This window comes from Copadichromis virginalis, linkage group LG22 (assembly GCF_057382275.1).
Source record: "Copadichromis virginalis isolate Kocher_CV1m ecotype Utaka linkage group LG22, C_Virginalis_male_GT1.1, whole genome shotgun sequence".
NCBI classification, from domain to species: domain Eukaryota; kingdom Metazoa; phylum Chordata; class Actinopteri; order Cichliformes; family Cichlidae; genus Copadichromis; species Copadichromis virginalis.
Window position 1 is genome coordinate 28320129 of NC_140638.1, and position 22510 is coordinate 28342638.

General features: G+C 44.9%; 2 protein-coding genes across 3 annotated transcripts in view; one reads left to right on the plus strand and one right to left on the minus strand.

Annotated features, from left to right (window-relative positions):
• arid1ab (AT-rich interactive domain 1Ab) overlaps nt 1-12655 on the plus strand; it is a 55217-nt gene extending 42562 nt beyond the window's left edge. The window contains exons 6-20 of one of the 2 annotated variants that reach the window (XM_085447144.1): nt 489-563; nt 1049-1219; nt 1724-2024; nt 3501-3649; nt 3789-3886; nt 3969-4178; nt 4317-4521; nt 6336-6468; nt 6845-7020; nt 7106-7235; nt 7359-7478; nt 7659-7755; nt 7926-8745; nt 9032-9162; nt 9259-12655. In XM_085447144.1, the coding sequence (XP_085303270.1) occupies nt 489-563; nt 1049-1219; nt 1724-2024; nt 3501-3649; nt 3789-3886; nt 3969-4178; nt 4317-4521; nt 6336-6468; nt 6845-7020; nt 7106-7235; nt 7359-7478; nt 7659-7755; nt 7926-8745; nt 9032-9162; nt 9259-11193 (4751 nt within the window). In that variant the 3' untranslated portion in view covers nt 11194-12655. The remainder of the gene's footprint in view (nt 1-488; nt 564-1048; nt 1220-1723; nt 2025-3500; nt 3650-3788; nt 3887-3968; nt 4179-4316; nt 4522-6335; nt 6469-6844; nt 7021-7105; nt 7236-7358; nt 7479-7658; nt 7756-7925; nt 8746-9031; nt 9163-9258) is intronic. The other variant, XM_085447145.1, reaches the window with a different exon arrangement.
• Nucleotides 12656-18633: 5978 nt separating this feature from the next.
• Nucleotides 18634-20187, minus strand: LOC146683586 (uncharacterized). The gene is made up of 2 exons (XM_085446254.1): nt 20134-20187; nt 18634-20050 (listed from the first exon to the last, which is right to left on the minus strand). Exon 2 carries the CDS (start codon nt 20034-20036, stop codon nt 18999-19001), a length of 1038 nt encoding a protein of 345 aa, XP_085302380.1. The 5' UTR covers nt 20037-20050; nt 20134-20187; the 3' UTR covers nt 18634-18998.
• Nucleotides 20188-22510: the final 2323 nt, after the last annotated feature.

Below are 22510 nucleotides of genomic sequence, written 5' to 3' on the forward strand. Positions count from 1 at the left end.
GTCCTGAAACAACTGAGCAGTTATTTATTTTCACTTGCCAAAGACTGCTAAATGTAAAAATGGACCTGCTCGATACGGCTAACCAACAACAATAATTTCAATGTCTTTGTAGTCAGCTATTCATCGTATCCAGCAGAAATCCTGTCTGACATATGTAATAAAAAACAGACAGATTTAGAGTTTTAATTCAAAACTCGATGCGGATCACATTTGTAATTTATGAAGCGATTTGCAAGATATGGAACTTTAAGTTTCTCCTAACATGATGCTAGTAAACCATTCGCTGACGGAGAGACGGAGGTTACAGTGCCACCCTCTGCTCATTGTGGAGAGACTTGCCACAGTTTATTAGCTTGAATGTGACTGGGTCACACTCATTTTATGGCCAGTATTTCAAAGTTTAAGAGCAAGAACTGATTGTAAATAAAGGAGACAAATTTCCGCGGTTCCCACGGTAATTTCAGACCCATGTCATCGCTGTCCCGCAGGTAATCAGATGCCTCCTCGGCCGCCCAGCGTCCAGTCAGACAGCATCATGCACTCATCCATGAGCCAGGACAGAGGTGAGTGTGTTGGAAATGTTTGCAAACAGAAACCTTTAAAGAGTATCTCCTCATGTGCTCAGTGGCCAGCAGTGTGTGCGCCCCATTCTCAGCAGCTTTTAGGTGTGATTGTTTGCACTTGTATGCATTCCTCCCATCTGCAAGCACTCCCCCAGGCTGTGCTTCTAAATAAGAATGTGCTCTACTTGCCAGGTCAAATGAGAGCAGGCAGACACACTGTACTGTGTTGTGTTTGTGAGGAAGTGAAGAGCTTGAGCCATAATGTGTTGTGCAAATGTATGCTAAAGCAGATGTAGCGTGGAGTTTTGTTTTTGTTGTTTTTTTGTTTATTTTCTTGGTTTTTTTTAACATTAAGTGTTTAACATAAGATACAATCGGCATCTAATTATTACCACTTACTATTGGTTGCTGAATTAATCAAACTTTGATATGTGTGTGTAAAAAAAACTAACAGTGTTGCTTAATGTTACCTGTCTTTTCTCCAGTGTACATGCGCAATCCTCAGATGCCTCCTTACGGGTCCCCTGGACAGCCTGGCTCGGCCTTATCTCCACGCCAGTCTTCAGGAGTGCAGATCCATGGTGGGATGGGCCCTTATCCTCAGAACAATACCATGGGAAACTACGTCCCTCAGGGGGGCCAGTACGGCCCGCCAGGTGAGACATGAGGCTGTGAGTGTTGGGTGGTGTTGCTTTGAGGGCCTTCTGTACAGCAGGAAAAATAAGAGTGCAGTGTCTCCGCTCTGTCATATCAAGCAGACTTTTTTTCTTTTTTTAATACTCAAAATATTATGAATGAGTTTACAGTGGTTGTCCTGTGACCATCACAGTTTCACAGATAGCCCAGATTTTTTTTTCTAAGAGGCTTTGAAGTTTCCTCTCACTTCTTACATTCATGAAATTATATCAGTGCACTTTGAAGTCTCAGATGGTTTCTGTGGGCTTTGAAGAAGTTCTGCTATGAGTCATAGCAGAGAAAGGCGAGAGCCAGATAAAGCCCGCTTCATCAGGCTGCTTGTTCTGACAAGCTGAGGTAAATTTAGAGCCGGACTGGTGAAACTCTTTATCCCGTCAGTGAGAAGTGACTAGATGAGATCTGTTTTAGGCTGAAACACAGCAGGAGGGCATGAAACTCTAAATGTTGATCTGTAACACTTTCAGGTTATCCCAGGCAGCCCGGCTACACAGGGATGCCCAACGCCAATTACCCCAGTGGCCCCGGCATGGGTGGCTCCATGAACCCCATTCCCGGTCAGGGCAGCGGGGCTCCGTATGGAAGCATGCCACCGGGCAGGATAGGTCCTGGGCAGATGGGCACTCGGCCTTACGGTCCTGCCATGGCCTCCAATATGGGCGGCATGCCTCCTCAGGTGGGGTCCGGCATGTGTCCCCCTCCGGTCATGACGAGGAAGGATGGTGGTCCTTCCGTGCACCACGGACCAACAAACTCTATACACAACAGGTGGGTGCTCCTGGCTGCATCAGTGACATCTGTGTGAGCCTGTGACTGTTGAGGGTCATTGAATTTATAGCTTTAAGGAGATTTTCTCATCACTTTGCTGTGTGTGCGTGTGTGTGTGTGTGTGTGTGTGTGTGTCTGTCTCTCCTTGGTTTGCCTCACACACAAGCCAGTCTGTTACATGTTTTAGTGCTTGAGTGGTGGCAGTAGCCCAAACGCTTATCTATCACAGAAGAGGAGATGGTCCCTGCAATCACTGAATCACATCCTTCCTAAGCAGGGATGCCTGTTGAGCCTACAGAGCAGCTCTTGTGGGCTTGGCAAATGGTACCCTGTGACTTAAATTAATGTTTCCTACAAATGAAACTGAACTCTGTGAAGGAAAAGACATAATTCAGTCAGGCAAAGTCTGTATTTGCAGTGGATCCTTTCAGGGATTACTTCTGACTAATTATTAGTTGATTAAATAGGTGAAAATAATTAGATTAGTCAACTACTGTAGAATCGCTGAGAAAAAAGTTAAAATTAGCACAATAATCAGAAGAATTCTTTCTGGACTCAACGTTTTGATGCTTATGTTTTGTTTTTTAAAAGGAAACATGACCATATTTGGACAAGGCCCTAAGGTTGCGTCTATGAAATGTTTTTTTTTCTTATTATTTTTGTACTCTTTGCTCAAATTAAGGTAGAAAAATAGAATGCTAGAATTGCATTCACCAAAAACTGCTGCACAGACATATTGGATGGGCTGGGTAGTACGATTAAGTTGACAGCAAACCATATTATTTGTCAGAAAATTCCATTAAAATTTATCCAAAAGGGAGCAACAGCACAAACACCGTGAGGAAGTCCAGTTCAGAGACTCGAATTAGCAGCGCTGAGACGTAGCTCACCTCCAGCCGCCTGTGTCAGCGCATCTGTCAGTCATAGCGGCCATAAAAGTCTCTGAATGTTTAAGTTAAAAACAACAGTCAGTCACTGTGGACTTGTTCTACAGGAAAATATTTATAGAAGCCAAAGCCACATTTTTTTGTATCAGGCTGTGAACACGCTTTTTGAAACATCTGAGTCTGTGGAGACTGACTTTCTTTTGGAGCCAGGTTCAAGTGACCATTGTAGAAACAGCACTAATTTCACTCTGACACAGCCTCGAGATAGTACCATTCATTATCTGGAATAAAATTCTGCAGAACTGCACTGACTCACAGGGATTTCATCTACCCTACCTCCCCAGCTTGCTTGTTTACAACTTCCTGTCACAAAGAGTGGGACTGTGTGCCCTGGCAGTGGCAAGTTGCTGCTTGCCGTCTTAGAAACAACATGTTAACTCGGTTTGACATTAGAAAAATAGAAATAAGTAGTTTAACTGACCAGTATTTCTCGTTTCTGCTACAGGGGTGGCAACTTTTAATCATCCTGTTGTTTCTTTGTGGTTATTGTTTTTTAGCATTTCTTCTAATCAAGCATTCTTTTCTGTAGGCCACCCAGCTATCCTAACATGTCCCAGGGCATGATGGGAGCAGGCTCTCCGTATGGCCCAGGCATGAACAGCATGCACAGTATGATAAACCAAGGTGGGCCAGGGCCGTATCCAATGGCAGGAGCAAACATAGCCAACAATAGCCCTGGTGAGTACAAGTGAAACTATAGCCCTGATCAGGTGATTGGAGTACAGCTGCAGGCCTGAGGGTTGTGTCTATAAAACAGTTTTATAGACTGGTAATCGTTTTATTTTTATACCCTTCTGTCATTGCCCCGTTCTCCCAGGAATGGCTCCAAGTTCAGAGTTTGGCATGGACAAAATGAATCCTGCTCCGAAGATGAACAACAAAGTGGACGGGACTCCCAAGCCAGAATCCAAGAAGGTACACATTCAAAGTCCAGCTTTTTTCCCCCGCCCTCCCTTTTTCTCGTTCTTACGATTTTCTTCCGTCACCCGTCCAACAGAAGTCGAGCTCTTCCACCATCACTAATGAGAAAATAACCCGTCTGTACGAGCTTGGCCCGGAGCCAGAGAGGAAAATTTGGGTGGACCGATACTTGGCCTTTGCTGAGGAGAAAGCCATGGGCATGAACAATCTTCCCGCTGTGGGCCGTAAGCCCCTCGATCTCTTCAGGCTCTACATATCCGTCAAAGAGATCGGCGGCCTCACCCAGGTACACCTGGACTTCCACCTGAATTTGATGTGAATCCTTCAGATCAGAAGGATGATCGTCGGTAATTTAAATAAATAAATAAATAAAAAAATTCGTATACAGCTTTCTGAACCACCTCCTTCCTCTCTCGCCCACCAGGTGAACAAGAACAAGAAGTGGAGGGAGCTGGCTACCAACCTGAACGTGGGCACGTCGAGCAGCGCAGCCAGCTCGCTCAAAAAACAGTACATCCAGTGTTTGTACGCCTTTGAGTGCAAAATGGAGCGCGGCGAGGACCCTCCCCCAGACTTCTTCAACACGGACACCAAAAAGAACCAGCCCAAAATCCAGCCTCCCAGCCCAGGTGAGCGCTGCTGCTCCGCTTCACTGTCACACAGTTTACTGCCTCCTTAGATTTAAAATGCAATGAATGAAGCTTATTTCAGATTTCCTTTTCTCCCTTGGGCGCAGTTTGGATTAAGTACAATTCATAACATCATCTCTGCTCTATTTGCCTCACATCAGCTGTCTATAAACTAGTCTATTTTATTATATCCCATTAATTGCCGTTTTTAAAGCCATTCATAGAGCATTGTTTGTCATCTCATGTAGGAGCAGCCACCCTCCATAAATCGCTGCTCCCCTATATCGTAGGAGTTATAAATGACGGCGGCGTAGCTGTAAGTCCTTTGGACGGTTCCACAAACACATGCCTTGGGGGAATAGTCCTTGGCATTTGCACAGGACATGACGAAAGACTTGTCCTTTCCGACTTCCCCACTTTGATTTTTGTGGCAACGGTGATGACAGCAGAATGCTAAATGTTTCAATGAACTGGGTAAAAGTCAGCGGATGAACTGGCGCTCATTCATACCAGTTGTTAAGGGTGAGGAGGTTGCAGCCAGGAAGGGTCATTGCTTGTTGCATGAGATGCTGTTTATTTTGGAGGGGACTCCTTGTTTATAGCTGCCAGGAGCAACCACATGCTGCTTCAGTCTGGCTGAGACCCAGGCTGTCAGACACGGGGCACTGAGTCAGCGCCGGGGTGTTGTTACAGGAGACATCAGGGTGCTTGTCAGCTGGCATCAGCCCTCTAGTTAGTACGAAAGAAGGGCAGGGGAGGGTTTTGGGGGTGGGGGTGGTGGAGGAAGTAATGGCAGGAGAAAGGCAGGAGGTGATTTGGCGATAGCGATGCTCCGTCAGTGGCGTGTCCTCGCTGCCTGGTGCCTGGCCCTGGGCTACAGCAGCACGGCAACACTCCCTGGAGATTAGTGCTGAGCCAGAAATGATGAATGGGGGAAGAGGGTTTTGTGTGTGTGTGTGTGTGTGTGTGACTGTGTGTGTGTGTAAAAGTCACACGATTCTCTCTCTGACTCTATTTCTATCATGCCCTCCCTCCCTTCATCTTTAGTAGAGGGAAATCCCTGCCCAGAGGGAGGAGGGGGTGAGGGAGGGTGAGCCAATGAATGTTGTGTGCATGCGTGAGAGCTCGAGAGGCAAGAGGGTGATGTGAGAAAATGTGAATAACTGTGACCTGCCAGTGACCCGGGTGTTGTGTGTGTTTGTGTGTGTGTGCCAGTTTAATGAATGGGAACCTGTGACTCATCAGACTGGCTTGCTAATAGTGAGAAGTCCTGAGCTGAAGTTAAGGATGATTGCTAGTATGTCACACACACAACACAAACAAAATATCAGTCACACCCACACACACACATTCACACATAGCTGGCTGTCTCCTGTCTCTACAGCCCAGGCAGTAATCTGTCACAGTGAGGGTTTACATCACTGTTTCCTGGTGGTTCCTGGAGCCCAGCGGTGTTTGAGGAGGGGGCAGGCATCCTGTGATGAGCAGGAAGATTCAAGATTTTTTGCTGGCTATGCACTCAAAAGCCAGTCAGCTCGACACAAACTGTGCAGCGCTCAGGAATTTCTTAATGGGATTTAGGATTGCCAAAAGCAGCATGTGCTCTAAAAGCCCCCAGCAGTGTTCTGCCTAACCCGCCTCACTATCAACTATCAGCTCTTGCCTTTATTCCTCGAGCGAGGAGGAGGAGGAGAAAGGGATGTTCTTTGAATTCTCTGGAATCTCTGAGTGTTACAAACCAGAGCACTTGACTGTTTTTCTTTTGTTTGTTTTTTCTCCCACTTAGTCATTGTGTGTATCCTTGTGTTTTGCAGCTGGTTCTGGATCCCTGCAAGGACCCCAAACCCCTCAGTCAACCACTAGTTCAATGGCAGAGGGGGGAGACCTGAAGCCCCCCACACCAGCCTCCACCCCACACACGCAAATGCCCCCAATGCCTGGCGTAAGGTACGATTCAAAAACCAGCGTCGTGCTTCTGTGGCGTTCGTACTAAAATCTCCACCTGTGGTGAAATTGGATCAGAGAAGCAAGAACTGGAATACGAAAAACAGCAAAATATGCTTTAAAGTTATCACTGATGGGGTTCTGTTCACATGTACACACAAACACCAGACTAGTCAACAGGAATATGAAAGGATTATAGTTATAAAGTATGCACTTTGGGCTTAGAAGACTACAGTAAAAACTGTCTTCTGTGTCTTGTTAGAGGGACAGACAGAAAACATTCAAAAAAAGAAATTAACAAGAAAACTTAGAAAAGTCTTAATTACTATGAATTTTTCACATTCCACATTTTGCTAAAAAGCCATCTGTTTTCCTACAGGAGTAGTGTTAATCTACAGGATCCCTTTGCTGATGGCGGAGACCCGGCGTTTCCCAGGAGGAACGCCATGACTCCCAACTCTCAGGGCTATCAGCCTGGGATAGGCACCCCGGAGATGATGGGTCGGATGGGTCCCTACGAGTCCAACAAGGACCCTTTTGGAGGCATGAGGAAAGGTGAACACCGTCCATGTAACCAAACCCCAGATTCTGTAAGGGTTCGTTCATAGCCATAACTAATATTATGTTTATTTATTTTTAGCAGGGGAACAGTTCATGCCACCCGGCCCCAACAGTGGAATGGGGGAACAGTATAACAGAGGTCCACCAGGCCCAATGGCCAACATGCCAATGAGCCAGAGGCAACAGTACCCGTATGGATATGAACGAAGGTAAATGTACTATAGTTGTAAATAAGATAAGATGATTGTGATCTGACCTGTGCCATTTCAGTGTCCTTTTCTCTTTCCGACTAAATCAAATCACTTCATGATTATTGCTCGTTGCTTTTATAGACAAGAGCCAGGCATGGGCCCTGATGTCAACATGGGACCGGGAGCTCCTCAGCCCAACATGATGCCTTCTGGAGCTGACACAGGGATGTACTCGCCTAGCCGTCCTCCGCCACAGCAACGGTCTGTACCATTCAGGGCAGAGACTATTCTGTATAAAGATTAAACGGAGAGACATGGTTGCATGTCAGCATTTTGTCAGTAAGATCATTGATAGATTTAAAGATATTTACAGAGTTTCTTATTGTAACTGAATCATTTACTGAAATGAAGACATATAGTAATCTGAGTGTGTATTTTTAGGCATGAGTCCTATACAAATCAGTTCCCTGGCCAAGGAGCTCCCCCTGGTGGGCCTTACCCAAATCAGCAGCCAGGAATGTATCCACAGCAGCAGCCAGTAAGAACAGTTTGTCCAGCATTTGCAGTACTCCTATTATTACTTGGGTTTCTCTTTTCAGTGTTCATGTAATGTACTATGTTCTGTTCCAGCTGAACAGAAGTATGAGCTGTTGCTAAAATTATTGTGCTCAGTTGAGGATTGTAATGCTTAATTTTGTGTGCTGACAGAACTACAAACGTCCTGTGGATGGTGGGTATTGTCCTCCTGCCAAGCGCCATGAGGGAGAAATGTACAGCGTTCCTTACAGTGGGCAGCAACAGCCAGGACCCCAGTCCTCGGGGCCCCAGGGCCAGCAGGACATGTATAATCAGTATAATGCATACCCTGGAGGGGAGCGCCGACCGCCAGGCCCACAGAACCAGTTCCCCTTCCCCTTCGGACGGGATCGAGGGCCGTCATCTGCAGGCCCCAATTCCCAGTCTCCGATGCCTCCCCAAATGATGGCAAGTCCCATGCCTTCAGGCCCCGATGGTTCCCAGGGCCCAATGTGGCAGGGCCGCAATGAGATGGGCTACCCCAACTATCCCAACCGACAGGGACCCCCTGTGTCGGGCCAGGGTCCCGGCTACCACGGCATGAACCGCTCAGAAGATATGATGCCATCAGATCAGCGCATGAACCACGAGGGACAGTGGCCTGGCCATGCCAACCAGCGACAGCCTCCGTTTGTCCCCGCAGGCTCCGGACCACCCATGACCAGATCCCTGCCCTCCACCTACTCGGCTTCCCAAAACCACATTCCTCAGGTGTCGAGCCCAGCATCCATGCCCCGATCCATGGAAAGCAGAACGTCGCCCAGCAAATCCCCCTATATGCATCCTGGAATTAAGGTGCAGAAAGCTGGACCTCCAGTTCCCGCGTCCCACATTGGCCAGGCTCCCGTGCAGCAACCCATGATCCGGCGAGATGTGGCCTTCCCTCCTGGCTCTGTGGAAGCTACCCAACCCCACCTGAAACCCCGCAGGCGGCTCACCATGAAAGACATTGGTATAAAATGTGATTTGCCTGATAACTTGTAACATTACACATGTAATAAACAATATGCTTATGTCTACCTGACCTGGATTGACCATTTGATATTTCTCAGTTTGCGTTAAGACAGCTTTCAGATACAAATTGCGTATTCACACTAGGTGACACAAGTATGTAGTATGTATTGCATGTAGTATGGAGTTAAAGTCCCAAGATTAGTAAACCTTTACATGTTATTTAAAGCTGCAGTGACCGATCATGGTTACTTTTAGTTATATTCATTCTGTTTCTATTTTCAAAGGCACTCCTGAGGCTTGGAGGGTAATGATGTCATTAAAGTCTGGCTTATTAGCTGAGAGCACCTGGGCCTTGGACACCATTAACATTCTGCTGTATGATGACAATAGCATTTCTACTTTTAACCTTTGCCAGGTAGGTTGCACACATCCACAACCTGTTAGCATTTGTTTCTGTCAACATTTCAGAATGACTTGTCAAATGTAGTGACCACCTTCTTTGCTTTCACAGCTACCTGGATTTCTGGAGCTGGTAGTGGAGTACTTCAGACGCTGTCTCATTGAGATCTTTGGCATCCTTAAGGAGTATGAAGTAGGAGACCCTGGCCAGCGCACCCTAATAGACCCCAATGCAGCTGAGGACTCTGATGATGAAATTCCCATGCCTGAGGGCGAGGACATGAACTCGGACGAGGAGGACGAAGAGGATGAGGAGGTAGAGGAAACAAAGATCAATCCTGACACTTCTTCACTGGTCCAGATAAAGGAGGAGGAGGAGGAAGAGGAGAACTCCCACAAAGATAAGTCTTCAGAGGATGAGGAAGATGAGAAGGAAAGGGAGTCTTCTATCAAGGAAGCCAATACCTCTACCTCAGGGTTCTCCCACGACCCCAGTATACACTCGGAAAAGCCCAAACAGGCTAGCAAGTTTGATAAACTCCCCATCAAGGTGGTGCGGAAGAAGAATCCCTTCCGGCTAAACCGCTTGTCCAAGCTTGGGCAGCGGCAGAGCTTTGACAGCGGCCTGATACACTGGAGCGTGGGTGGTGGTGACACTACTGAGCACATCCAGACCCACTTTGAGAGCCGGATGGAGCTTCTCAAGCAGCGAAAACAAACAACAGCGGCCGCTGACAACCGCAAGAAGGTCAAGGTGAATGGGACAGCGGCAGCAGCAGAAAACCCAGAGAAGCCTAAATCCAGTGGTGACGATAAGGTTCGGCAGCAGCAGCCCCAGTTTTCTGAACCTCACAAGTCTCCAACAAAGACTACCACGCCTCCTCTTCCCATTGGCGCACCAGTCACTGCCACCATTGACGATGTACTATCCGCTCGCCCGGGGTCGGTCACAGAGGAAGTAGTTCGTGGAGGTGCCGAGGAGCAGAAGGAGAACGGCAAGTATTTGTTCAGCATCAACCCCGATCTCCAGAGCCGCCGCAACATCAAGATCCTGGAGGATGAACCTCACAGCAAGGATGAAACGCCACTTAGCACTCTATCAGACTGGCAGGACTCGCTAGCTCGGCGCTGCATCTGCGTCTCCAACATTGTGAGGAGCCTCTCCTTCGTTCCTGGCAATGACCTGGAGCTGTCCAAACACCCTGGCCTCCTGTTGCTGTTGGGCCGCCTGGTGCTGCTCCACCACAGGCACCCTGAACGCAAACAGGCGCCTGTTACCTACGAGAAGGACGAGGAAGACGAAGGCGTGAGCTGCGAGAGAGACGAGTGGTGGTGGGACTGCCTTGAGGTGTTAAGGGAGAACTGCCTGGTCACTCTGGCAAACATCTCCGGCCAGCTGGACCTTTCTATCTACCCAGAGAGCATATGCCTGCCTCTCCTTGATGGCCTGCTCCACTGGGCTGTGTGCCCTTCAGCAGAGGCCTTGGATCCCTTTCCCACGCTGGGGCCCCACGGCTCCCTTTCACCCCAGAGACTGGTCCTCGAGACCCTCAGCAAGCTCAGCATCCAGGACAACAACGTCGACCTCATTCTGGCCACTCCGCCATTCAGCCGCTTGGAGAAGCTCTACGGCTCGCTCGTGCGACTCGTCGGCGAGCGCAAGGTGGCCGTCTGCCGTGAAATGGCAGTGATCCTGCTAGCTAACCTAGCCCAGGGTGACAGCCTTGCAGCGCGAGCGATCGCTGTGCAGAAAGGCAGCGTGGGCAACCTACTGGGCTTCCTGGAGGACAGCCTAGCGGCTACGCAGTACCAGCAGAGCCAGAGCTCCCTGCTACAAATGCAGGGTGGACCCCAGTTTGAGCCTACTAGTGTGGACATGATGCGGCGGGCAGCGCGGGCTTTGCACGCCCTGGCTAAGGTGGAAGAAAACCACTCTGAATTCACTTTGTACGAGTCGCGGCTACTGGACATCTCGATGTCCCCACTTATGAACTCTCTGGTGTCCCAAGTAATCTGTGATGTACTGTTTCTGATCGGCCAGTCATGACAGCCGTGGAGAGGTTTCAGCTCTGCCTCTTTCTATTCCCCCTAAACCACCTTTTTGTGTGTGCGCGTGCGTGCGTGTCTGTTAGTTGCGCGTGAGTGACAAAAGCAAAACTTTTTTTTTTTAGTTTTTTTTTTTTTTTTTTTTTTTTAATTTATGCAAAATCAACTCGGATTCCACTGTCTTTCTTACCCCTGCTTCTCTCTATAAGGAAGGAATATCATGAAGTAGCTGTTGATTTCAAACATCTGAAACTGAAAGAAACTGGCAAAGAAGAACAGACTGGGACCCAGGCATAGGACAGAGTGTGCTGCTGCCCTGTAGAAAGGACTTTTTTTTGTTTTTGTTTTTTTTTATTGAAAAAAAAATCTCCAGAAAGAGAAAAAAAAAAAGAAAAAACTGTAACCAAAGTTGCTGTCTCGTTTACAGTGAGTTTGGGGGATACACGTGTTCGCTTTCTCCCTCGGGGGAGGTGGGTCGTCAGGGGAAAGAGGGCACAGACTAAACAATATTATGGTTCATGTTTGGAGGCTACATAGACTCATGGACTGTGGTGTGGTATAATTGCTGTAACTTTGGATGCTATATACTCAGCCCCACAGGAACCACATTATTGGCTGTGAACAGATGTCTGTCATGGGAGGCCTGTGCAGTAGATTGTAGGACTTTTTTCTGTACTGTACACCTTAAAAACTGTAAACATACTGTAATAATACTGTTTCACACTGAGATCCGCTGGCTTGGCAGCAAACTGTAGTTTTTAAAACCAGTTTTAGTTAAATGTCGAGAGAGAAAAACGGCTTTCCCCCCAAAGTACGGTGAACCTACAACACCCCGACCTCTTCTCTTTGTCCCTTGATTGTATGACTTGACCCTTATATTCAAAAGTCACCTCTTTAGGACTGGTCCTCAACTCTAGATGCAGTCCAAGCTGCAGTGTATATATGATGTTGTACATTACACTTTCTCTTTCTCGACTTCTGTTGCTCTTCACCGTTTTTAATCTTTGACGAGTTTCCCTGCATCGAGAACGCCATGTGATTACTTGACGCCCGCCCTCTCCGTTACTTCAGCGCCTCACCCCGCTCGTATCACGCTGTGTGAGCGTGGGGACGGGGGTCGTTAAGCTGCTGTCAGATCCAGCGCCACCCCCTCCTCTCAGTAAACACAACTTCAACTTTCTGTTCGTCTGGGTGTAGAGAATATTAACACAAATCGGTTCCATTCGAGCTCCTTCATAAACGACAAACTAGACCTTGATGAAGAAACTGTTTTTATTTTATTTTTTTTTTCAGTGATGCGGATTCTGCATATTTGTATTTCAGATGATGTAGCTAAAAACTTGATGTAAATTCCTCTTTTTTCCTTTTTTTTGGCTTAATGAATATCATTTATTCAGTATGAAATCTTTATACTATATGTTCCACGTGTTAAGAATAAATGTACATTAAATCTTCGTAAGACATTTGCTGTGGATTTATTTATTATTCTTCTTGACATGGTTGAGGCCGCAGTGAATAAAGCCCTGAATTTTTTATTTGGCTCGCATTTCACTCGCGCTGAGACAATCTGATACGACTAAAGCAGCTCAGACCGCTTGTGTTTTGCTGACGCTTTTGATATTTACACACGGATGCGGAGACACGGCACATCTCATCTCTGTGCAGTATGCTGCTTATTGAATGCACAGCCATGTTTTCCCATCCCTGTATTGATTGACATCTCACCCCCATGTTACAAGGCTGTCCTTGTCCCTGGGTCGCACATGCTGATATTTACATATATATTTACATTACTTGGGGAACAGCCAGAGCGCTTCGATACATACAGATAAGCTAGGAGCTGACATTTACTGCGAGAAAAGCTGACTTTTTTTTCCCCTCCAGAATATCATCTGATGTTTTGACAAAAGTTGAATTCAGTTTGGAGACGGCAGAGCACCTGGTTTAATGTGTGATGGGGGGGGGGGGGAGCACCCCTACTTATTTAGCTACAGCCGACAGGATAATGAAGTTTTAAAGTATTTCCATTCTTGTCCTCAACGGAGAGACAAAATAGCATCCATAAAAACAAAACAGTCGGCCTGAGCTAAATGTGGCACCAAGTACGTTTTCAAAGCCTGCTGCTGCTTCTTGATGTTGTTTTACTTTAGTCGTATTTATTCAGCAAGTCTCACTGAGATCAAGATGCAGGAAAAAAGTAAAGTCCCGGCTTGCTTTAGTGTGTGACTTTAGTGGAATGCTTCAAGGCAATGGATCTAAAATAACCCCAAGTGCTATAGATAAGTCCCAGAGATCACCCGCAAACTCAGATCATAATAAAAGGAGAGATCTACATAAAGTGCAGCTTAAACGGCTCTAAAGGCTCACCAACCAATTTAGTATTGTACGTCTCGCTCCCTACCACTGAACATTTGAGTTGACAAACGTTAACATGCTTTTTTCTTATTTTAAAATAATGAAACTGTACTTTGAGCTCAGAGACTGTGACTGAAATTGCACAGAAATCATTTGTTTGCTGATATATGTTGAGCTGTTTCAAATGTTTGATTTCAAATAATGTTGTTTTACATAGTTGCTCCATTTTTGCTCACTTGCATCTTGTAGTGCTAGCTAGATGGCTACATGCTGAAGTTCTGCAAGAAGAGCACTGACTGCTGTGTACATGAATACATGGCAGACATAAGAATGGGGGCCGGCTTAATGGTAAGTGGAACTGTGGGACGATTTGCAGGGCAAGTATCTCCTGGTATCACCTGAAAGCAACGCCAGGCTGTAGCACAAAATCAGCTCCCTTTATATTAATATGTTTTATTTGCCTAATTTGATTTAATTGATTATTGATCGAAGATGGCAGGTCACTGTTCTCGATGGTTACCATTAACCCCTGCATGGGATTATAGTGTTTCCCACAGAAGTAGACAGTGTTTGTGGGAGTAGCAGGAGGAGGCAACATGCAAAGTTTGATGGTGTGCTTCATCCTTGGTGAGCTTGATCTACACATTTGGACCTACTTTTACTGCTCAAAGGGAATCACCTGATGGTTTTAGTCCTCTCTCTAATACTAGAGTCTTTACTTACAATATAAACAATCAAAATTCAATGAAAGAGGTGCTCATCATTTTTATATATTCAAGTGCATAGTGTGGAAGATGTCATAGGGCTTTGAGGAAATCGGATGTAAAGCACAATATTTATGAGCGTTTTAAGTTGTAAATCAGTCAGATTTGACCCAAACACGACAGGAAGGTTAATTTTGTCCCACTGTAATCTCTTCAAGTCATTTGTCAGTAATGGCACAACAGCAGAGGTCTTTATAGAGTCCTTGTAGGGCGGTATCATGCTCATACTGCAACTCACCAGTGAATTATTTATGGCTGTAGAAGTCAGTTACATCTCTGTAACGGCTCGTTTTGACAGTGACCAGTTACTGTACACATTGATTGGGGTCTGTGCCGAACAACAGACCTCGACTTATGGAGCCAGTTATGAACTCTTCTTCTCTGTCAGCATCTCAGTAGATCCCTACTAAGGAGAGCCATTAAAACAACCCCCAGTTCATCTACGAACCTACTCAGCGCCATTCATACCGCCACCTGAAGCCAGCTGAGGCCTAAAGACATCTGTCATGGATTTCTTTTTTCAAAGAGCCATGACAAACACTCTTGACAGCCAGTAGTAAACACATGCTGCCAGAAATTTTCCAGGTCTCTAAAGAGATTCTCGAGCCGTTATAATCACATCAACAAAGCACTTAACAAATCTCCCAAAGCCCCGTCCCACTCATCCAGAGAGTCTTCCAATGTACAGTAGTGCTGGCAGCACTGATTCCAGAGCATGTTGTGCTGAGCTGCGTACACACTGGAAACGATTCACTCGTCGTGCATCGCTTTGAAGCTGCCAGCCGGTCGCTTGCTGACATTCCAGGCTCCCGTGACCTTGTAATGTATTTACTAGCAGGTTATACATGTCAATCACGGGTCGTCTTCACTCTCATTGACTTCAGTCACTAACCTGAAAGTTTATTGCAGGTCCGGTCCACTTTGCCTCACCAGCAGTTATTTCACATGCAATTGCATGAAGTTGCCAAATATCTTTCACCTTCTATGGTCTCTGGTCACCACGTTACTTCCAGTGTGGACTCGTCCCCTTTCTTTCCCTTCCTTACAAAACAGATTTTAGATGAGTAAGTACTTTTTGATTGCCAACATCTGCAGTTGTTAAAGCAGTAGATGATCATATGCAGCATGTAGAAGGTTGGAGCAGGTTTATGATGCTTTATATGCATCAAATGAGGAATCGTGTCTTTCATTTTATTCATTTTATTTAACATTTACACTCAGTATTTAATTTGTGTGAACTTTTTCCTATAAGTCAGCCGGCTCCTCTCTCTGCTCTAAAGACATGGTGCCCTCATCTGGTCACAACATCAAATTACAGCGTGTATCTGCATAACTGCTGTAAAAGTATGTCTTACCCCCCCTCACACCAGTGTGACAGCTGGTGGGAGCAACTCTAACACACTCACTTCTTGTATTGGGCCAACCTTTATTTCTTTATACTTCCAAGGAGCCAGACTTTGTTATCATTTTTTTTTTTTAAAGCTATCAGGTTTTTCAGTGGATATTGGCTACTTTTGAACAAATTTCCACTCCTTGTACTTGTACATTTTCAGAAAATGCGTTTTTTGTGTGAAGTCACTTAACAAACACCAAAGAAACTCAAGGGATGTCTACTAAATCTTTAGTTATTGTGTTCCTAACAGCCTAACACAAAACAATCTGTTGAACAGCATCTGGAAAGTCATGCTCTTAAGATCTAAGACAAGATATCTAGCAATGACCTGACACAGGATTTGGCATCTGGCTGTTCAGTTCTACTGTTGATCAAAGCCTCATCTGAGATGCTTTCAGTGGATCAGTGGCTGTCAAGAAGCCACTCTTTAGGAAGGGAAATGGGGAGAAAAGACTGAGGTATTCAAAATTACACAAAAACCGGACTGAAATGAAATGGCAACAGGTGGTATGGAGAGCTGAAAATATTATTTTTGTTTTATTTGTCATCATTATATATGCAGGATGTCAGGAGAGAGGTACAAGGCACAAGAGTATCTACAGTCATCTGTAAAACATGAATAAATCTGTCTTATGTCAATATACTCTACCGCTGCTATTAGCCTGAATGTACAAATCCTATTACACTTTTTTAGGATAGAAGTATAACTTTGTAATAATGTAACAATTTAAAGAAAGAAGAAACTCTGGATTAAACAAAAAAAAAGGAGGGGGAAAAAACAAGGAAACGATAAGTAATAAATTATTAATAAACGTCACAACACTGACAAGGAATGGTGACAGCTGGATGCTAGCAAACATCTGTATTTAGCGAAACAACAGGTTACTCTGGCAAACCAAAAAAAGTACGACCAAGAATAACCTTCATACATTAGAACATAAATATATAATGTTTTTAAAAGCACAAACTACACGAATAAGAATAAAAAAGGCTGACTCCGTCACACCTGCTCCAGAAATGTCTGATAATTAGGTCAACAACGTCACTGCACGATTCAACCGCAAGGGGGCAAACTAGGCTTTTCTGATGAGGGCGCTCTCCCTCAAATAAACAATGATACATCGTGTGTGTGTGTGTGTGTGTGTGTGTGTGTGTGTGTGTGTGTGTGTTCCGGTCATTTACTGTCCCTCAGGTTGGGGTATGTTGATACAAAGTGAGCAGCCAGACATGAGCCACCTTCTTCTCCCAGGAGTTTTGTTTAGCTCACTGGAGTTTGGACTTAAAGAGTTTGGTTTGTGGCATCTTGCATAAAAGGAAAGCCAGAGGTTGGAGAGGACAACCTTAATGTAGACATTACATATGAACCTTATTTAGTTAAATGATTTTCATATTGTCATTGTCCCTTTAATCAGAGTGAATTCAGGAGGGAGAACGTAAAGCAGGCCATTATCCCCTTATGATAGTTTGCTTTGTAGCTCAGTGTACATGGGTGAATATGGATGCACAAAAAGTGCAGTTGTTTACTGTGGAGCACTAAGGAACATGGAAGGTTATCAACAGCTCATATGTATATTTTTTGTTATATTAAGTATAATTGATATGAATGATCCCACAGTTCTGTTGTAATGACTTCAAACTATATATGTGCCCTTGTCAAGACGATGGGTCAGATTGGGAATCAAAAGGGGAAGAGGAGGATCGAGAGGAGCCTCATCCTAAATACTTTGGCTTATATCCTTTTTGTTAATCTAAAAGGACCTGAAAGTATCAATGAGCTGAACATGCATTTGGTGATGCATAAATAGTAAAATGACTGTTCTACTTCAGCACTAAAAGCACAACATGTTTCATTCATAAAAGCTTTTATTCTCCATCCAAGTGCTTTCTATGTGACATTCACAATAACAAATGCACCAGGAATAACTCAGGGTTATTTGTATATAAAGGCACCAAATCTCAAACTAGAGGTTTATTTGCAAGGTTCAGTGTTGATGACAAGCAGTCGACCATGAACTGTAAGTGTAGGAAAACAACGTCCTCAGAGACTTGATTTTGGAAAAGTATCTTCACTTCTGCTCCTTTATGATGAAATGTTTCAGTCCACAAAAAAAATAAAATATCCACCCACGCTGTGTATAGATTCAATTTCATGTTGCCATTTTGCCAAAAAAACCCCAAAAACAAGGTTTTGCGAAACAAAAAACGTGATCACTTTGTGTACAATTATCAAGTGTTCAGGGAGTTACAAGTGTTTTTCCTTTGATAGTGCAGGATGGTTGTTTCTGTCCTGATGTGCAAGTGATAGCACTCAGGCTAGCTGCAGAGCTGATGCATTTGTCTGCAGGTCAGAGTGACCTGCTGGGGGTAACAAGCAAGGACACACACACACACACACGATTGTCACAATACATGCCAGGACAGACCAAGGAATAGAAATCTACTCCTTGTTAGAAGGGTGCTCTTGTGGACCCAATAGATCCACAGCGGGTCTTCTGGTGCACTTTTTGGGTCCTTTTAACTCCGTGCCATCAGGAACCGTTTTACAGCGATTTTAATATTTTCTCTAGAAATCCAACTACTGACATAGTCTGAACAATACGTTCAAATTGAAACTCAGAGGAAAGTGAGTTTGCCGAGAAATTATTGGAGTGTCCCCTTACAACACGACCACAGCTGAACCATGACTCAGCAGCTTGAGTCATCTGTCTAAACAGATTTCAGCCAAGACTTAAGAAAAAAAAGTCTCCAGAAAGTAAATGGCCCAGTCTCCCGTCCCCCACAGGAAGCAATTGAGATGTTTCAACTGATCTGACTCAGGACATCATTTTGTAGGCAGGGCATTTACACACAGCTCTTAACTGCGTCACGTTTTCTTTAATCTGGGCAGAGCAAGGTACTGGACTCTGTCACCACTGTATTGTGTCAGAAATGTCCTGTAAGCACTTCCTTCTACAATTTAAAACCAAAACAAACAGTCGTTTGGAAATAAGCTAGAGTAAGATTGTGTTCTCTGAAGTGGATCTTTGCATCAGGAGCAATTTCGCCCCCCAAAGAGTAGTTTAGCATCACATCATTTACTCACTAGAGGGCACCAAGTCTACATCCATAGACACAAGCGTTGGCTTTTAATAGTACCTCACAACTGGGAGATGAAGTCAAGACAGAAGACAAGATTTCAATTTAATTTATTTAAGAAAACGTTCAGCTATGTCTTCTTGCTGCACCTGTTGGTAGGAGAGACACTTTAGATACCAGCCAGATATAAACAGAACAAAGTAATGAGATACTCACCTTCTAGTATCTTGGACGTAGCTTGATTGTCATCCATTTGGCACGCGGATGCTCAGATTTTCTTGGGTTGAGATATTCCATCTGCTGTGGGGGAGGTGTGGTAGTTTGTGGCACCTGCTCGACCTCTTTGTCACCAAGCCGTCTGATAGCATAGCCTCCAAAGTGTTCAGGGACCTCATAGATCCTGCTGTTACTTCCATAGGCAGGCAGACTATGAACTTCCTGGGCTGGATTCCTGATTCCCCATGGTGCTTGAAGAGGGTTGCTACTGGTGGGCCTCCGCTCTGCGAAGGTGTAGCTGGGTTTGTAGCTCACCATCATGTTCGAAGTGGAAGACGGCATGTAGCCTACTTGGATGTTCCCAGTATTTGCAGGAAGCCATGTGTTTCCGTATGATTTCCTAAAGCCATGGACGGCGAAGTCTCTAGCAATACTTAAAGGTTCAGATTTATGTTGAGTGACCCGTTTTGCAGGAGCGCTTGCTGATGTTTGCCCCCGTACAGCTGCACTGGCAGGTTTCTGTGCTACAGAATGCTGAGAGGCTGGTTTAAACAAGGAGCTTCGTGTAAGAGTTTGAAGAGATGCGGCACTGCTGGAGCCAGCCTTACTAGTTTGGGGTGCACCACGCTGAAACGGCCAAGTCATTTCCTTGTTGCTATCAGGAAGGCTGTTCTGGTTTTGACCGAGTCCATTCAGCGAGTTCCCACTTGCAACAGAAAGGCTAAAAGAGGAGCGGTTTGGCACCTCCAGAGCATTAACGCCCTTCACATTTGTGTACCAGTTAGGTTTTGTCACCAAGCTGCTCTGCACTAACCTTACCAAGCTTTGGGCTGGTTCTGAAACAGTCTGTTTATAGCTGCTAGCAGAAAGCCTTTCACTATAGCCTCTGTTAACTGTAGTTCCTGTGCTGAGGCTACTGCTGTGAGCTACTCGTGGAGAAATGAAGGCATGTCTGATTTGATCCTGGGAATAGCTGCCATCTAGTCTTCTTAGTCTACCATCTTGCTGTGAAAAGCCAACATAGCCGTTAACGTTGTGCATCTGGGGGCTATATGCTGAGAAAGAAATAGAGTGTAAGCCCACTGTGGTAATCAATCACAGCACTAAAATAACTTAAACATATAAATTCCCCACTTACTTCGTGTAGCCCATGAACAGCACACATGCTCTGCTTGAACTAAGAAAATCAGCAATATCCTGCTCAGAAGCAAAACATCAAGGTCAGGAGAAATGGGACAACAACAAGGTTAAGAATAGCTGCAAAGTAGAGCCTTACCCCAAACCAGCTCCACAAGCCCTTCCAGATTTCCAAAGCATGCTGCCTTACTCAAAGCAACAGTAACACAAACACTCTGAAGCTGCTCACTCTGCATGTGTGTGCTGCAAAGAGGTGACATTTCTTGCAACCTGTAGCCAATCACAGGCTAATGAGCAGATTGTTTACAGCTGCTGTTGTGCTGCTGTCAGGCTGAATGCTGGAGATTGTTCCAGAAAGCAGGTCTGACAAAGTCTCATCCTGAAGTCAGAGTCGATTAACTCATTTTTTGGTTACAGATGATTGGTTAGCTCAGTCGACTGTAACTTTGTTCACACAGAGTTACGTGTGTAGGGGTAGTGGAAAAAACCCCATCATCATCACCATAGCAACTGGGAAAATATAAAACTGAGCCTTGAGTTTATAAATCATTTTGGGGCTTTTTTTCACCTTTATTAGAGAATTTTTGTAAAGATGAGACAGGAAAGTGGAGAAGATGTGCAGCGAAGGGACTCAGAGGGGTCAGAACCAAACCTGGGCTGTTATATTGAGACTCATGCCTTCTGGTCATCTGCTCAGTGTCAGTGTGAATTATAACATTTTTCTAAAATAAATAAATAAATAAAAATGGAGGGGAGCACTTTCCTTTCGCATCATCTCAGTCATCCTAGCTTGAATCTTTTATTAATAGACCAAACTGGAAATCCATCAAATCTTCACATTTATTTTTCTTGTAAATCTCAATATATTTTTATTATGCTTTAACCTGAAATAGAGAAAATGCAAATGAAACCAACTGAATGTAGCCCTATGGATCAAACAGATACATATAGAGCAGCTCAATTTATATAGCTCCTCATATCTAGAAGTTTACTTACATACAGCATCAAATCACAACATCAGTCAATGAAGGTGCTTTATAAAGTAAGATGAAGACTCTACAATATTACAACAGTGGAAAGGAAAAACTCTCTTTTAACAGGAAAGAACGTTTTACAGAACGAGGCTCAGGGAGGGGAAGCCACCTGCTCCTGATGGGAGAAAGAAGGATGAAAGGCATACTGTGGAAGAGAGCCATCCATCCCGTCAGGGTCATGGGGTGTTGGAGCCTATCCCAGCTGCCATAGGGCGAGCAGCAGGGTACAGCCTGGACACATCACCAATCTGACACTGGGCTAACGCAGAGAGACAGATAACCATTGACATCTATGGGCGATTTAGAATCACCAGTTAACATGACCCCGCTAACTGCAGCTCTTTGGACTGCAGGAGGCAGCCGGAGAGAACCTCAGAAAGGCCCGAGCCAGGACCTCCTTCCTATAAGGCAATAGTACTAAGCACCACATCACCATGATGCCCAAAAGAGTGTCAGAGATTAATCATCAGCAATAATGATTAAATGCAGCACAGTGAGTGAAGAAGAAATACTCATCGTATGATTTTCAATCAGCCTCTAGGCCCAGGCTCCTCCAGCAAGGCACCAACAAGTAAACTGACACTGACTTCAACGGGCCACCACAAGGTAACACCAATCTCAACATTTTCAAAAAGGCAAACCCAGGAGTTGAAGAGGAAATCGCTTAATTTCATGTCTGATGAACTGAGCAAAGTGGCTAAACAACAGGGTATGCTACATGACAGGATGAGATAAAACAACTAAAAAACTTGATAAACAAGAAGGACAAGAAAATAGACAACTTGGAACGGCAAATCGAGGACCTTGAACAATACACAAGAATGGATGACTTAGTGATAAGTGGACTGGAGACACAACACCGAACCTAAGCCAGAGTAACAGCTGGCGGAGGTAAAGACGGTGAAGATGCCCCAGTAGAGGAGCTGCATCACATCATTTACTCACTTGAACAGCAAGTATTAAAATTCCTTCAAACGAAGAATGTAAGTATTCAGAACCATCATATCGCCGCATGCCACACGCTCCCCAGAAAAGACAGTAAAACAAAGCCATCAATTATTCTTCGGTTTGTGAGTCGCAAAACAAAGATTGAGTTACTGAAACAGGGAAAGAAGCTAAAAGGGACCGGTGTTTATTTAACTGAACATTTAACGAAAAAGACTGCTGAAATGGCAAGACAGGCACGCAGCCTGAAACAAAATAAGATACAAGCGACATGGACGAGGAACTGCAAAGTAATGAGACTAAATGGCACTCCCGAAGAAGCGAAAGTTGTGATGATAAGAGAAAGACTTAGAGCAATATAAATAATCAGGAATCTACTATAGAATCTATTGGAAAAGT